We start from the raw sequence: 17,932 nt of genomic DNA on the forward strand, positions 1-17,932 counted from the left end.
GTCACTAGAGAAAAAATAACATAGTATTTTAAATTCATTACCCATACCTACAATATTATAAAATGTCTATCTTTAACCTCATTTTAGTTTTCTAAAGACTTCAGAAAACTTGTCAATATTAGTTTCCCAGGGTTTTTTGCTTGTTTGTTTGTTTTTGTTTTTAATCTCTTATGAGAATAAAGGGAAAAAGTCATAAAATTGTTACCTCCTTTGGAAATATAGTCATTTTCATTTATTTGGTGTGGTTTTGTTTGCCAACATATTACACTGTATGAGACATAAGAAATAAGGAACATAAAAAATAAGAAGTTCTTATAATTAGATATTTAAAGAGAGAATGGTACGTAATGTAACTTAAACTATTCATCTCTTAATTTTCTCAGTTATTCAGAATTGATGGTATTGATGATGAAATGAACTAAGAACTTAATCACCAGTTGACAGAGCTTTTATATTGATTATAAACATGTACTTGAAAATACTTATTGGCTGAGGTTAATGTGAATTATTTGTATCAAATAGAAAGGTTCAAGGTGAAAAAAAATAATGTTTTAAATTGTATTTTTGAACCACTTGCCCAATAGAGCCTAATAGGGTTGTCTGTATAAAGTTTGCAAAGGGTAATGCCAATTATCATTTTCCCTTAATGTTCTCAGAAACATATTGGTCTTTTATAACACAAATAGGTATACATTGTTTTGCATTTCTACTTTCTGTCATTAGTTATACCTAGAATACAAACAGTATGTTGAATACTAGTAACCTTTTTTGTTAGCTTAATTCCTTGAAGATTGTAATTAAATCATTGCTCTAATTTAAAGAGGTGAACTTATTATTGTGTTTCAGAGAGAGGAAATGGCTAATAAAATTTATGTTCTTTATCTTTCCCTTTATGTTAAATTTAGTCACCTGCAGATCGGTGCAAAAAAATTCATGCTGGTGATGAAGTGATCCAAGTCAATCATCAGACTGTGGTATGTATAATTACCTTATGAGTCAGTGGGAGGAACTAATATAAAGATTAGCTAAAGCTTTATAAAGATACCAATGAAATAAAATGCCTGTTTGTGTATAAAATAGTTAAGTAACCTTTTGAAAAATAACCAAATGACTTTTCTTCTTAATTATTTAATAGAATATAAGGCATAGTTTTAAAATAACATGAGAAAATATTGGTGATGGTTGAGGTTAGATATACATTTCTACATGAACAGGTGTAGAATAACATTATATATCTTATGATCTGGGATACTAATTCAGGAATATAAGTTAAAGTGATGATGCATACAAAATCGACCTTTTTTGTATGATTTTTAAGCTTTATTTTACAAATTATTGAATTACCTAGTTGATATATTTTGTAACAGCATGCATTCATTCATCTACTTTAACACTGATAGTGTCTGGTAGATTGATTTATTTTAAATGTCGACCTAAACATTTTTTAAAAACTTTAATAGTTGAATTACCTCTTCATTTCCCAAAAGAGGACTACAGTGTTGGTTTTAAAACTATTGCACTTAACTAAATAAGTTCATAAAATTTTCTTGTTTTATGAACTTCATGAATCCCTTTCTAAGCTAAGAATGACATAGACATTCTGTGCCTATGGTAGATTTTTAAGGACTATTTTTCTTAATTTTAGATTTAGAAAATGAACATCATATGATCGTTATTTTAGTCTATTTTCTGTCTCAGTTTATTCACTTTGTTCTTCTATCTCTGCCAAAATAAATGTATTATCTGAAGTTAAAATAATCTGATTATTAATATGATAATCCTCATTTGAAAAAATGGTTTTATTCTGATAAATATTCTACTTATAGCTCAGTACTCTTCAGAGTGATTAAAAAGAAAAGCTATAGTTTAGGGGTAAGACAATGTGCATGAAAAGTCTGATCTTTATCAGTGATTCTGATCTTCAGGCAAAAGCCATTTTAATTTTTGCTTTGAATAAACTGAGAAGTTTGTGATATTTTGGAGAGGCTCCTAAACACTAATTAAACTTACGATGTTTCTTCAGTGAGTTCATTATCTAAGTGAATAAAAGTTAATGAAAGTTTAAAAAATTAAACATGTGGGTGTAAGGTTAATAGAAATTAATGCGGAATGTTGGTAATTGATGAAGCCTTTTCACACTATGACAGTTTTGATGATGAGAAAGTTCTCATTAATAGAAACTATATAAAGTGGTTGTCCTGATTAAAGTTTCTTTTCCCCTAGGATGAGGATGGATTTGGGCAGTGGGTTAAAGCAGCTGCTTCAGTTGACAGGCAGCTTCTCTCTCTTCTAATGTTCATGTTGCCTCCATTTCTCCACTGTAACCTTAACAAACATGACATCTGTTGGATAATTGGACCAATTTCCAGTTGGTCAATTCTAAGAGGATTGAAATTAGCCCCTAATGAAAACTAAAACATTTTAAAGGCTACTCTTTGTGGAGCTAAGATTCTGGTGTCTATCAAATGACTATGAAGGTCTTTATAGAGACTACAAGTGAACTAATAAAATCTATATAGATTGCTGCTAATTAAATGCTGTGAGAATGTGTAAATACATCTTTGCATCAGAGGACTATTCTAAAATATTGAAAACCACACAGAATAATGGTTGGAGAAACTTGCTTCCAGTTTTTGCTCTGAAATTGATTTATGTCATTGAGTCATGGTAACTTTTTAAGCATCAAATTACCTTTTTATAATAATAATTACAATAGCCAAACTTACCGAAGTTCTTACATTGTGCCAAACACCATATTAAGTACTTTACTTATTTTATGTCATTTACTCCTTACAATAATCCTACAAATAAGGTATATGTAGAAATTGAGCTCAGAATGATTATTTAACTCATCCATAACTCAAAGCTCTCTGACTCTAAGGCCCATGCTCTTACTTCAGTTTTATTATACTCTTTTCCAAAACTCAAATTATATAACTATCAAACAAAAGGGGAATAATTCTAACAATTATATAAGTAAATCTCAGGATTCAATGAGAAATTAAGTGGGGCCAAGGATAAGAGAAAAAGAAAGGAAGAGAGAATTTACATAACGGGGGTAGTGAATCAGCTGAACTAAAATTAGAAATGGAGTTGAAATGTAACTTTACTGTCACTTCCTTACTCCTTTCTTTTGGATAAATAAGATTTTTCAAACACCTATCACAATGCCAGATATACTTAGGAGCTGAATAAAAAATAACTTCCAACCTCCCTTCCTCCCTTTTTTATTTGCTACAACAGTTGGTCCAATTGAAGTCCTATTTCTTGGCAGACTGTTACTAGAACCTACAAATTGATTTTGGATGATAATAGAGACATTCTCTGACAGGATAATAGGTTGAATTCCATGAAAAGTAGCCTTCCTTAATAATATGATCAATTACCAGATCTTCTTTGTGTTCAAGTGAGAGGCATATTTGTGCAAGAATGGTGCATTTGATAAAATGCAGGCTGCTCTGCCCTCTTTTTCTTGCTGTAGCCTACAATGTGGTCTGTACAGTGCTTTTAATTTCTTACTAGACAATATGCAGAGATGGTGAAATGGAAATTTTCTGAGTTTTGTTACTATGAAAGATTTGGTAGATAGATAAATTAGTTGAAACAAGTATAAATTATTTGTAATCTGCAATTTCCCCTTCTATTCCTACATTCATTGCCAGGGACATTAAAGGTTGGTTATGATATAATAATTACAATTGAAGCATGGCCTAATACAGTTGAAATACATATTTAGTATTTTAATTCAGTAATTAGTTGACCAGAATAGTGAGATATTGTCGATATTATGCTATAACAATTTAGACTCAATAATGAAAAGAAAAATGTTCAGTCTTATATTTTAAATGTTAATTAGTCCAGTTAGTATTTTTCTATAATTCTAAAATTTGCTACTGCTACAGGTAGTAATGTACAATATAAAATCTGATAACTATTATTATTTTAAAATACATATAAAAGCAATTTGAATTTTTTCCTTAAGAATTTGAGAAAGTTGAGTGAATCACAGATGAATTCAAGTACTATTTTTTGAAATTCCTAGTATGGTATATCTTCAAGATTTCCAATTAGATGTGTGTGTTTTGAGTTCACTCTTTTTCAAAAAAGTATACTTTCTTATTTGAAATGAAACTAGAAGTTTTATGTCCTTTTTCATGTTGCTATATTTTTTTTATTATAAGTGGCTTTTAAGCTTTTCAAATGAACATACTTCTGTGGCTGAGAAACTGTGACTGCCAGGTAGGAAGAAGAACAAATCGTGAACATCCAAGCAAAGCAGAATGAGTCCTATTGCATGTCTTCCCCACCAGTGAAGATCCAACTCCTCAAAGGCTGCTGCAATCTCCCAAGATTTTTTGCACTTCATCTGCCACTACATCCCTCTCTCTGGGAGATACCTCGGCATAGTTCAAATCAGCAACTCTGCCCTCATGATGCACTTTTAACACCTTTTTTTTTTAGCTGAGACTATTTATAGTCATCTATTTGGACATATTCCTAATGAATTTGTTAAATTTCATGTTCTTACTAATTTTGGTATATGAGTGTTCTAAAAATTCTATCCATACTAAAAACAGATATTTTCTTCTTAGAAATATCAGTTGAAAAGAGTGGGATATGTGATGGTTGAATCCAGTATTTGAAAAAATTTCCCTTTATTTTGTATAAATATTAAAACATACTCACGATTGTTTTGGAAGGTCTTCTGGAACTTGGTGACTACATTCTGTCAAGAAATGTTTTGATAGATGTGTCTATAAAGGCTACTGGAATCCAAAATAACCAGGTTGGGATAGTCAAAAAGAAGATAGACCACAGAAAATAGGATGTTGGGTATTGATTAGTGGAAGATGGGTATTATAAGCTAGTAGGTTCTGTTCCCCCTCGCCTCCGCTGCCCTGCCCCAAACGCTAGACATTGTTGAACAGGACTTGAAGGTGATGAGGGAGGGAGAAACAAATTAAAGGACTATTGAGTCTTCTGGAAAGGTCATTCTAACTTCATTTATATAATCCTCAGAAGCAGCTCCCTTAATTCTCTTTTTCTTACTTCTAGTCTCTCCTTTTTGATGCTATCCTCACCCTCTTGTTCCTTCAACATAAGAACAGTAGAGTGTTGTTCAAAAAGGGATAACAGCATAATCAGAATGGCTGGAGAGCGTGGTGACACATTAAAGCCCAGCTTTCCCTTCCCTCCCTCTTAGGGTCCCACCCTGCTCCCGGACTTCAGCAGGAAGGAGCCACTGATTGAGTGGAATCAATACCATGATATTGGCTAACGTCAGATGTGCTTTCTCTTTTTTTAATTTACTAAATTATTGCCTTTATTTTTTAGATTTTTTCCTCTAATTTCATTTTCTATTTTCTTACCGTCTTCATCTCTTCTCACTTGACTATTTCTCTTCAGTTCTTTTTTTTCTTGACTATGTTTTTCTGTTCTCCTTTCTGAAAGGAGAAAGTATTTATCTTGTAATTTTCTAAAATATTGAAAACTGATATCTCAAATGGCAATATCTCTGATGTACCTCACATCTTATTCCTGTAAACAAGATGTTACTGGAGTACAGAGATTAACCATATCAACATGGTGTTTAACGTATTACTTAATAAGTGGTTATGATACTACCCTAAAATAACTTTGTTGGGATTCTAAGGAATTGGCATTGTAAAAGAGTGCAAGTAAATTGTTTTTTTTTGGAAGGAAAGAAAATCATGGAGACATTTACCAAAAATTAAAGGAAACAATGCATCATAGTTTTTAGTTACTAATAGTAATATTTTATTTCAGATTCTATCTTATATAGTGGGTAGTTTGAGGTGATCATAGATTTTTTTTTACGTTGAACATTGTAGATTTGATGAGAATGTATAGAAACTGGTTTTGAAGTGCCATATATTGATATAAACAATATATTTTATTTTGCCTAGAGAAATCAATTCATTACTTTATTATCCAATATAATATTTAATTATTATTCTGTTATCAAACTAAAATTTATATAAAGTCTTTATATAAAAGAGATTAGGTTGTATGATGCCTTAATGATGGTAACTTCCTATTAACCAATTTATTTTCTCTGCAGATCTCTGCATCCTGATTTGTTTCTTTCTTATTGGGAAAGTCTTACTAGCTTCACCAGGAAAAGAGTAATTGCTTTTAAAAATGGTTACTCTAATTTATTTTTTTTATTAGGCTACAGCTTTCAATGTCAGCATACAGTTAATATGATCTGGTTATTTTACATGGAACTTGAAAAGGTGTCCTTATAAGTGATTATTTTGTATGTTTAAAATGTGTCTATTGGCTAATGTTCTTATTTGCTCTGGCTTATTAAGTGTGCAACTCATTTACTAGTCAATGTCAATAACCAAAGCCCTTTTTCTAACCACTATCAAAAAGGCAAAAGTCAGCCAGTCACTGTTGCCTAGTCCACTTTCTGTCTATAGTGCTGGTGGCAGGGGAATTAATAGAAAACATTTAGCTGCCTGATGAAGATAAAAATTATTGCATGAAAGAGAATCATATTAGAGCACCATAAAATAGGAAATTCAAGTGAAATCTTAAATTATTAATAATCTTAAATTCTTTTTATGTTATTTAGCCCTAGGATTCAAATATAGGTTTCATCCTCTAAATTCTGATCAGCATGGTGGCTGAAAGTTTATGTAGTCACTGATTAGTCTTACATTTCTTCTCATCTTATCATCCTAATACTAGGCAATAAGGGTTTTTTTTTAATGAGACAAATGGCAGAGAAAGTTCACTATGACCCTGTTTAGAGTGGACATTGAATTACCTTTTTTGTCTGAGTTGCTGGATTTCTGGTAAAATGATTTTTAAAGATAACTTCTACAGTGAAAAGTATTTACAGCTATTATGGAAGTTCTTAAACTAAATTTTTATTAATAAATATTTAGATGCTGTTTATTTAGCTATATATATGCATATATATACATACTTTGGTTTTGTTTTGATAAATATGACTTTTATTGCAGCATTTGCTAGTATTTTCAAATAAACACATATTTGTTAAATGTATACCAGTAAATGATATAAAAATTTTCATAGCAAAGTTGTAAATTTTTAAGCATGGTGCTTTTTGAATTTTAGGATTTTGGTTACTTTTTAAGTACTTCTTTCATTTGGATTTCTAAATTACATTTAAGTATTTTTTTCATACGTATAGATGTTTTCTTTATTCTTTCTCAGAATTCTTAATAATAGGCAAACAAACAGAGACTCGTGGACATGGACTATAGACTAGTGATTACCAGAGGGAAAGGGGTGGGGGGATATGGGGGAGGGTGAAGTGGGTAAAGAGGATCAACTATATGGTAGCTGAAGGAAACTGGACTTTGGGTGGTAAACACACAATAGAATATATAGATGTCGAATTATAATGTGCACATGAAAATTATATAATTGTATTAACAAATGTTACACCAATAAACTTAATTTAAAAAAATAAGAACTATAGATTTTTAGATAACAATGCTTTGTTTCATCCCTTAGCTTTGGCAACTAGGACTCTTCTTTTTATTTTAAAATACACGTATTTCCAATATCTTTGTAAGAAGAACAGAAATGAAATATAGGAAAGTATAGCTGAAATGTAATGATTTCCAAATATTTGCAAACACAAACCTGTATTAGTATGGTTCTTTTATAATATGTTATTGTTTTTCGGGGGGAGTGAGGTTCTGTGGTGTATTCAAAGATTCGCTCCCACAGCCTTTCACTCTGATGTGTTCTTCCTCCATGGACCCTTTAGCGGAGGCTTTCAGACTCACATAATTTTATGTTTGGAAGAAATTAAAGAACCCCATGAATGATGATGAAATAAAAATAAAATTGGCGTCAATTCAGTTTTCCATAGTATATACAAATGTAAACCATAAAGCCCTCAAAATAGACCTTTGACCTTCAGAGACTGCAACATTATCAAACGCCATAGTGAAATGGAAGAAGGGAAAGAGAACTGTGTGTTGAAGATACTAAACTTTACCCATAGTTTTTGAATCAGCTTGACACTGAAGTAGAGACGTCAGTGATACAAAGGTTGCACTTACTATAAGTGATAGTTAACTGGAGATAATGCACATAATAGGATATGGAAATGTATCACATTTGGTGAAAACTATGTGGGTGATTCATAAAACTTAAAGCAAAAAACTATGATTACTATTTTCTTTCTCCCATGAACTTCCTCATGAGTCAATGAAGAAATTCTGATTTAGCACTCAGAACTTCTTGGTTATGGAGAAAAAGACTCCAGGAAGATGGTATGCAACAGGTGGGGGAAAAGTACTAGCTTCTTGTAGCACTCAAGTTCACTTTCTCTCTCGGACTCCCTACCCATATTTAGCAGTGAGAAAATATGTTCTCTGTGCTTTCTTTTTAAATGTAATATTTACATACATTATATATGTGACTGTGAAATTCACATGAAAATATTAATTACCAAAACATGTAAATTCAAATTGCGAGTAGCTCAACATGGTTAAGGTTTTACTGTAAAATTAAGCCACATAAAAAACAAGTGCCTTAAAAAATGCCTTAATGTAGTCTTATTTCACTGGATCAGTGCCTTTTAAAGTTAAGGATCATGTGAGATGAAGAGTGCTTCAATGAATAAAGATGTAAAAGTATGGAATGTTTTCTTAATGAAAATAAAACTTTTAATTTCCATATTTCTTTTTTTCAAGTTCTCATTCCTTTTATCTTCTCCCAAGATAATCTCTCTAGTCATGTTTGTAAAAAAATCAATTCTAAGGTTTTATTTAAAATAGATACTTGTTGGGGCATTTTGAATACTCCGAATTACCTATTTAAATTACTTTATGCTAGAATTTAAAATCACTTTTTTTGCATATATTTACTTAACCAAATGTGTACCTTTCAGCTTATATTCCTTTATATTTGAAACATGGGTAATTAGTTCTATTCATTAAACAAATAATTGTGGAAGAGCAAAATTAGGATATCTCCAAATAAACTTTAGGTCAATATTGTAAGAATTTTTTATTAGTATTTTGTGGAAAAAAATAATTTAGGTGAAGGTGAAGTTTGTCGATTGATACTCAAGATTTAGTAGTTCTAGGATCTTTGAAAGATATTGTATATCAAAATTCATTACTTGAGAAATGTTTATAACTGCCTGACATTTCCTTCACATAGCTCGTTTTGCTGAAGAGGCTGTCAGTGGCATCAAATGTTGAATTTATTAGATACTTCAATAACTTTTTAATAATACAAAGGAACAGAACTCTAATAAATATCTCAGGACCAAAAACTTTGACGAAGACAGTGCCGTCAGTCGCAGTGTGATGAGTGGTTTATTGAATTAAGTCTCTTTGGTGCTTTTAAAAAGAGCAGAAGGGCATTTGGGTATAGCGTGACTCATATCATCAGACAGTCATATAGGCACAACTCAAGTCTCTGGAACTTCCTTTGTGAAGAGGTATCATTTATACACAACAGCCTATGAGTAAGAGTGTGAATACACAGGAGTATGTGTAAATGTTAAGGAATTGTTACTTTGTCTTGTGAAGGATAATAACTTGAAAATATTTTTTAAATGGTGTATCTTCCTGCCTTTAGGTATAGAAGTGCTTTCTTATAACTCCAAATAAATATGCCTATTTGTAACTCTGACTACTTGGGGCCATAGAGTAGGGAGTTTTTTCATATGTTGGTCAAATAATTACCAACTGTTGTTTGGAAATCAGATAGGCTAGGGAAAGTCCTAAAGAGGTCATAGACAACCTCTTCCCTCTATGTATCTAGAAGAAAGGAAGTCTCATCTCTTTAGTACCAACCCCAAAGCCTCTTGTGCACCTAATCCAGACAACCAAATTTTCCAAGGACCTGCCCACTTATGTTGCCTTTCATCTAGGAACCTCTGGTGTCTACTTCATCCTGATAAGAACAGTTACATGCCCCATCCACAAGAAAGCAGAATCCCTCTGCTTTTCAAAAAAAAATTTTAATTAGAGTTGACATCCAATATTATTTTATATTAGTTTCAGGTGTGCAGCATAGTGGCCAGACATCTGTACAATTTTTGAAGTGACACCCCCCACCCCCGACCAGTCCAACACTCACCCAACACTACACAGTCACCACAATATCATTGACCATATTCTCCATGCTGCACTCTACATCCTTATGACTATTTTGTAACTACCAATTTGTGCTTCTTAACCCTTCGCCTTTTTCACCCAGCACCCCCAGCCCAATCCCATCTAGCAATTACAATTTTGTTCTCTGTATCTATGAGTCTGTTTTCATTTTGTTTGTTCATTTATTTTAGAACCCCTCTGCCTTTTAACACTTGGGATACCTTAAAGACTTTCTTGGGAAATTTTAATGCTGTTGTGTTGTACATAAAATACATTTCAATGTACCTAGGGATTCCATAGAAATAGTAAGTGATATAACTTGCCACTACTTAGAGACACAGACTTGTGCTACTGTGGGCAATAAGGAAGATAATACTAGTAGTTCGGCATATGTAAAAAAAAAAAACATTATAGCTAATAAGACATATTTTCTGTAAGATGCATATGGTATTTTTTAAGGGGTTCATTCCAGCCCATGAACTTAATGCGAATGAAATATTCTGTTAAAGTATTGAGAAATAGAAACTTGGACTATTTACAGCCGCTACAAACTATTTTTCTGAGGGGAAAAAACCTTAACAGTGTTTATATAATGTGAATGAAAAAGCAAAATCTTTCTATGACAAATACAAACTGTATCTACTGTTATGGTATTATAATCACATCACTATGACTTTAGGTCTTGAGTATTCAAAATGTAAATACTATTTTTTTTCAAATGTTTATATGAGAGTTCATTTTGAAATTTGGAATAAAGAATAATATAGCTTTAGTATCAAGTACATTACATTTAGAGAAAATTTTAATGCTACATCTTGGTTTTACATACAAAACTAATCCCCCATTGGAGTTCGAAGACCCTATATTATCTCTGAAACATTTACATTCTCATGTCACCATATCATCTCAGCACTCAAGTTATTAACAAATAATGTGTGTACCATTTTTAATGCCCCTTATCGATTACAGGTTTATCCAGACAAATAAGACTCGGTTTTTAATTCTCAAAAAATAGGAAATACAGTCTTTATTACTGCAATAGTTATGTATAGTGCCAGGTGGATACTAGTCTAATTGGGGGGATCACTTCAGAAATTGTATAAATGCCTAACCATTGTACCAAAACTAACATAAGAGAAAAAGGAAAAAAACCCTCAAAATCCAGTTTTTTGAGGGTAAGTAGAGTGGATTTAGGGGAGGGGGGCGCGGTAAGGAAAAGCACACAACTTTTATAAGAGGCAGTGTGTGAAAAACAATGCCACTAGAAAGATCCAAGAAGTGTCCTACGAGATTCACACGAGGAAAATATGGTTCTACCTGTAAGAGGCTTTGCGATGTATGTTATATTTAATGTGAGTCATTATGAGTAAGACTTTATAGGTGGGAGAAAAATTGCAATTGGAAGGAAGAGTGCTTTTGCAAAGATATGGCCAAGGGAAAAAGCTCAGTGTTTGAGGAGAACATATACTTAGTCCACCAACTCTTCCACCCATACTGAACTACTGAAAGTTGCTCAAACTAGTGATAGTTTGTCTCATGGCTTTCTTCACTCTCTTATCCTCCACATCCCCTTCACCTGTCCAGTCCCTAAGATATTCAACTTAGGATGCATCCTTTTGAGTTACTTCTCCTACTTTATTGAAATTGTTTATTTACCCACTCATCTCTTCCCCCTGCTTAATAATGAGGTTCAGACTGTACTGTATGCACCATTGTATCCACACTTTATGGAAGGCACAAAATACGTACTGATTTTATAAATTATATTATCTAATCTTAAAAACATATTAAACACCTAAAATATAATAGACATGGGCAAGTTACTGCTTTAAGAAGTTCATCATCTACTATGGCAGTTATCAGAATGTGGTTCACAAAGTAGTATCAGCATCACTTAGAAACATGTAAAAAAAATGCAAATTATAGGGCCCCACCTCAGACCTACTGGATCAAAAACTCTGGAGGTTGAAACAGCAATCTGTGTTTTAACAAGCCTTCTACATGATTCTAACATGCTAAAGTTTGAGAACCACATTAAAGAGAAGCAATAGGAGGCTGCTATGGCCATATTGATGAAGGACCTATTTGAGGAATTGATTCTTTAGCTGTGTCTTTGGAGAGCTTTTCAAAGGTTTTGAAGGGAAGAACATTTACACTACAGTGGTATTTTGGAGCTGCAAAAGACTAGATTCAGAAAGACCAGTTAGCACTTTAATATAGGTCTAGCAATTAGGTACCCGAGAACTAAGACAGTGAGAAGAGGCATTAGCTACTAGGATCTATTCTTTAGGACATGCGGATTTAAAAGGGACTAGGGGGATGGTCATAGGTGAGTCCATACTCCAAACTTGAGCGGGTACTGGGGAACTTTTTCTTGTTGCTGTTGAATGAGAGTAGGGATGAGTTTGATTTTTAAAGTGTTACGTTCATTTGAACTACCAATGATATATTTAGGGGAGGATGCTTGCTGTCATAGTGCCTTGTGCTTTAGAATCAAACAGACTTGAATGTGAATTCTGGCTTTAACGCTTACTATATTTGTATTCTTACCCAAGAAGAGTTCATCTCTTTTTTGCTTCAGTTTCTTCACATGTAAAATGGGTTTAATAGTTTACTTTATAGGGCTGTTGTAAGAATGAAAAGAAAAAACATAAATAAAAGGAATGTAATATAGATATGAAGAATCTGGCATAGTGAATTATTGGTACTTTATCCAGTAAGCTATTAGTATGAATTAACTGAACTGTTGGATATATGTCATTTGAGTTTTTAATAGGAAGTAAAGATAGAAAGATTTGAAATCTTATACAGAAAGTTGTTAGTAGAAGTTGTGGGAAGAGAAAAGATTATTGTTAAGAAAATCACATAAAGTATTAGAAAGGGTTCTGATGCTTAGCCTATAGGAAATGCCTGCATTTATTGGTTGTGAGGAAAAAGAAACAATAGAGGACAAGTAATCAGGGATGTACCAGGACCACTTTTATTTACTCAAGCTAATCTGTTGTCTTATGATCTATTTGCATTTTCCTACCCATTCTGTGTATTAGAGTTAGAATGAAAATTGTAACTTTGGAAATGTAATCATTTGGCCCACGCAAGAATATTGAAACATCTTTTTTTGCTGTTGAGTTCACTACTTCACAAGTCAGCCAGTTCCTTTATGGTGGTCTTTGATCATTAAAATGTTTTTCTTCATATGTATCCATAACCATTATCTCTTTAAAAATTTTACCTTATTTAATTCTCTCCAATATTAGTGGATCGTATGCCTATATTAGTGTCTACTAGGATCCTTTTTTCATTCAAAGCTTCCTCTATCTCCCAGTACAAAATGTCTTTCATTGTAGCGAATGTAAAGAATACTTTACAATTATTTCCCAAATTATTTTTCATATATCTTAACATGGTTTCTAATTCAGGTGTATCATGCCTTATATTTTAAAACTGTAGCCAGAAGTTTAAATGAGAAAATGGAAAACTAATCTTGAAAAATGGTTAACATGCATTGATATATTTTACCAATTTCAATACATGTACACCATTACATTTGACCCCTAACAAGGGGGCTCCCAAATTTCTCAAAGTTGTATCATACATACTTCCCTCACTTTATCATACCATTTAGTTATATCCCCCTATAATCTGTCAACCATAAGTATCTCCAGAACTGTTAAAGTTAAATAAATCAGTTTCAGGAATTCAGTACATTTCATTATATGGCTGAAGGTATGTTAGAATATCACAGAACCAGAGCTGGGAATCATTTTTCCTGGAGCTCTAGGACCATGTCATATTTGCCTGTGAATAGAACATGGTACAATCCAATAAATGGGATCAATTGTTAAGCATTATATGTAGTAGAGAAGATAGGAAATAATAAAGAGATTGTCCAAATTAGGGAGTTTGAGAAAGGATAAAGATAAAAAAGGACTATTTGAATAAGAGCCATGAGGTCTGGTTGCTGTTTATGTGTATGCGAGTACTGGGATGGGACTGATAGAGCTAAAACCTCCCTATAATATTGAGAAAAGTGTTATATATAATATATACTCAGCCAGCTTTATTCTCTGTCATTAATTCCTATGTGAACCTGATTTAGCACAAGTATTTACTGAAATCATTCATTGAATAAAAACTCAACCAGATAATTTAGCTCTTGACTTACTGAACACAACCGAATAATAAATTTGTTTTTCTTTTGCTAATCATCTAGAAGTATAATGCACAGAGCAGAAATGCTTTCCCCATCACTAACTTTTCCTGTTGTAAATAGTGTTGTCCTTCTGGTTCTGCACATTTTATGGAAATTTCCCATTCATAACAAACCATCCTAATTAAGTAATTAATAAAATTCACCATTTTCTAATTGGAATATTAATATTCATGGCTAGGTCCACTTATTTCTTTGATTTTGTTGTTTATAAAAATAACATTTATTGCTAAAAGTTCAGAAATAAAATTGTAAAGATGAAAATACATATTTAGCCTTTAATCCCCTTTAATGTAACTGCTGTTAATAATACTGTACATTTTCCTATGTTTTCTACATATACATTTTTTTTCACAAAAGTAGAATTGAATTACATTTGCTATTTTAGGACTTACTTTTTCTACACAATTTTTATGTTCCTTACTAGTGGACGTTTACATAATGTACAATTATTGATGTGTTTAAATAGTACTGCAACACACATATTGATCGTTTATCCTTGTGCTTTTCTCCAATCATTTCCTTATAGTACTAGAAGTAGAATTTAGAAGCCAAAGGTATATACTTTATATGGATTCTGATGTATATTTATTTACTTTGTTTAAAATGTTGCTAATATATTGATGAGAGTGGGAAGGCTGATTTAAAAATAGTAAAATTATATAATTTTCTGCCATTAAATAACATTCAACTATAAAAATTAAAATTAACCAAATTATTACTTTTTATCTAAAAATAATTCCACTTTCTCATGGAAAAATAATTTTATTTTTTGGAATTGTGTATTCAAAAAGAACAGAAAAAGTTAGAAAAAAACAGGATGAAAAATTGCATTGAACATTACACAGGAAAATACAATCTAGCCTTTAATATTTTTAAATAGTCACATAATCATATCAGAATAAAATGAAGTCTATGAATATAAATCTGTGTAATTCATTATTGATAACAGATATGCTGAAAGATATTGCCATCTTATTGAGCGCTTTAGTATAGTTAGCAATTATTTGAATAAATAAATGATAAAATGTGGTTATCATTAATAAGTTGTTCATAAACTCTTTGTATAAACAGTATGTTTTCTCCCTCCAAATCTGGAACTCAAAATCTGCTCACATATTTTTTTTGGCAAGCAAAATGAGCACTTGGATTTAAACTCACTTTGCTTTGACTCTTGGCTTATACAAATGGCCATAGGGATGCTACTTAGCTATCAGAGGAATCGGAATCAATATAGTATACCTTTGGGTGCATAATAATCCCCACTTATATATAATAAAAGACATTTGACCAGTTTCATTACTATAATTAATCTACATTAATGTGACTTTTTAAAAACTGGCAGCTTCTTATTCATATTAGGCAAGTATCCTAATGATTAATATCTGAGATCTCTGAGGTTTTAGGCATTATAACATCTCGCTTCTTTTTTATCCTAACTCTTCTTCACCATCACTCAATTCAGCTATAGTGGAGGTTATAATTTAATGAATCCTCATTCATTATATAAACCAAAGTCTCCTATTATTCAACAGTGCCTGTGCCCAGAGCACCTCTTCCTTGTAGTCTCTGGGGATCTGTGCTGCTTTTGTTGGAAGTGCTCATTCTTTCCAGCATTATCTTTCAGGCAAAAGCATGGTGAATAACAGACAAAGCACACATTCCCTTTTTCTTTTGGATGCCTAGGAAGAAACTAGATCACTTTTAAGACCATTTGCTAAATCCTGCTTGCAATCCAGGATAAATTTTGCTCCAATGTATTTTTATAAGATATCCTGGGAAAGTCTAATCCATTAGAGTTGGGATAAAAGTTTCTTTCTTTGAAATGTGAAATGTATTGTTTAAACCTCAAAAAAAAAATATTTTAAATGTGTTTCTTTAAAGCATAGTTCTAGGATTTTAGTTACCCAGTAAGTGTATATCTAGTCCATCTTAAAAGCAAACTAACAAAAGTTATCCTGTGCTCAAAATTTTAAAAGGATAATGAGTGAAGTAATTTAACATGGATAACAGTTGAGCTAGGTTTTAGGACATTTATCAAGTACTTTGGTTTAATTATATAATATGTTTTGAGGTGATATTCAAATAGACGGCTTCCTTAAATATAGCACATTATATTTTAAGTTTATAGGGTTGTTTGGAATACATTTTTCTATAGTACTGCACTGGAGTAGTATTGCCTCGTTATTTTTTATCCTATCTTATAGCATGGTAAAAGGTTTATTTTGTCGATGCTATCTTCCATGCATCAGAATGTTGTGTTGGTGTGTCAGTACCAGCTATTGGTTGTATAATGTCAGTCTTATTTCGAGACACTTGTACCACATATCTCTAAAAGATGGTGATGAGAAAGCATGTGGTGTAGTTTGTAAGCTCAGGACACACCAAATCCTTGTTTTCAGGCATGAAGATTTTTAACTTGTATTTGTGAAAAGAGCTTGGATCTAGACCTTGCACAACATTAATGATGATATAATTTCTTTAAATTCTAAATTACTCCATTGGTAGGATACTGTTTTAGACTCTACTTTGACATGGTAAATGTCCATTAGGTTATTTCATAATGATACGGACTCTAATGCAATAATATGGTTAATCAACTTGAAGATAAAATTTCTTTCTTGAATATATATCTCCTGAAAATTGATAGGATGGTGCACCAATTATGTGATTTTCATTTTTTTACTAATCTTATTAAAGGGGGAAACATTAAATCTTTGAATATTGTACCTCAATTTTATTGTAATGATTTTGCTGGTTACCAGGTGGGGTGGCAGTTGAAAAATTTGGTGAATGCACTACGAGAGGACCCGAGTGGTGTTATCTTAACTTTGAAAAAGCGACCTCAGAGCATGCTTACCTCAGCACCAGCTTTACTGAAAAATATGAGATGGAAGCCCCTTGCTCTGCAGGTAATGAAGCTTAATCATAAGTCATACACCATCATTTTAGCCATAGATTATCTCAGTAATGCTTCTTTATTGTGCCTCATCTCAGCAGCATATGGATTAATCTTGTATGCTTTTGAAAATTTGTTTATGAAATGATCTCTTCACAGCTTATCCTAATAGGCTTAATTGTGATAAAATATGAAAGTTTCTATAACCAAAACCCAAATGATAAAGAACTCTGCCTTAATTTGTAAACATTTAAAAGCATAATTTAAAAAAAAACCACACATTATTTCAAGGCAAAATATGGATAGAAATAAAAATGAAAGGTTTTATATTTTATGTAATCTTCTATTTAAAAATTATACCTACATACACTTCTTGAAGAAACTAGATGCCAGTTTATAGAATTCTTTTAAATCAGGTCATAAAATAGTAATAGTTATTTATGAACAATAGGTAAAGGAAGTTTTAGGTAGTAATTAAAATGTACCTACTACATTCTCCCGACTGATCATTTTTCTCTTTTCCATCCTCTAGGGTGGCAAAAATAGGGAAATTGTTGCATTACAATTCTGTATTTTTCTTCAGCCTGAAACATTACTCTAAAATATTACTCTGGATGTTGATAAATTATATTAATTAAGAAGCAGAGTTATCTAGGAAATTATAAAAATATGATTCTGATTGATGAAAGATAAGGAAGCAAT

The 17,932-nt window shown here is 31.9% G+C and overlaps 1 protein-coding gene across 6 annotated transcripts in view; it reads left to right on the top strand.

Moving 5' to 3' along the window:
• CNKSR2 (connector enhancer of kinase suppressor of Ras 2) overlaps nt 1–17,932 on the top strand; it is a 270,600-nt gene that overhangs the window by 139,195 nt on the left and 113,473 nt on the right. For 4 of the 6 annotated variants that reach the window (XM_036226440.1, XM_036226444.1, XM_036226439.1 and 1 more), the window contains exons 8-9: nt 906–974; nt 17,097–17,243. In XM_036226440.1, coding sequence (XP_036082333.1) covers nt 906–974; nt 17,097–17,243 — 216 coding nt within the window. The remainder of the gene's footprint in view (nt 1–905; nt 975–17,096; nt 17,244–17,932) is intronic. The other 2 variants (XM_036226442.1, XM_036226441.1) reach the window with 1 other exon arrangement.

Source organism: Rousettus aegyptiacus, unplaced genomic scaffold, assembly GCF_014176215.1.
Source record: "Rousettus aegyptiacus isolate mRouAeg1 unplaced genomic scaffold, mRouAeg1.p scaffold_m13_p_9, whole genome shotgun sequence".
In the NCBI taxonomy this organism is placed as follows: domain Eukaryota; kingdom Metazoa; phylum Chordata; class Mammalia; order Chiroptera; family Pteropodidae; genus Rousettus; species Rousettus aegyptiacus.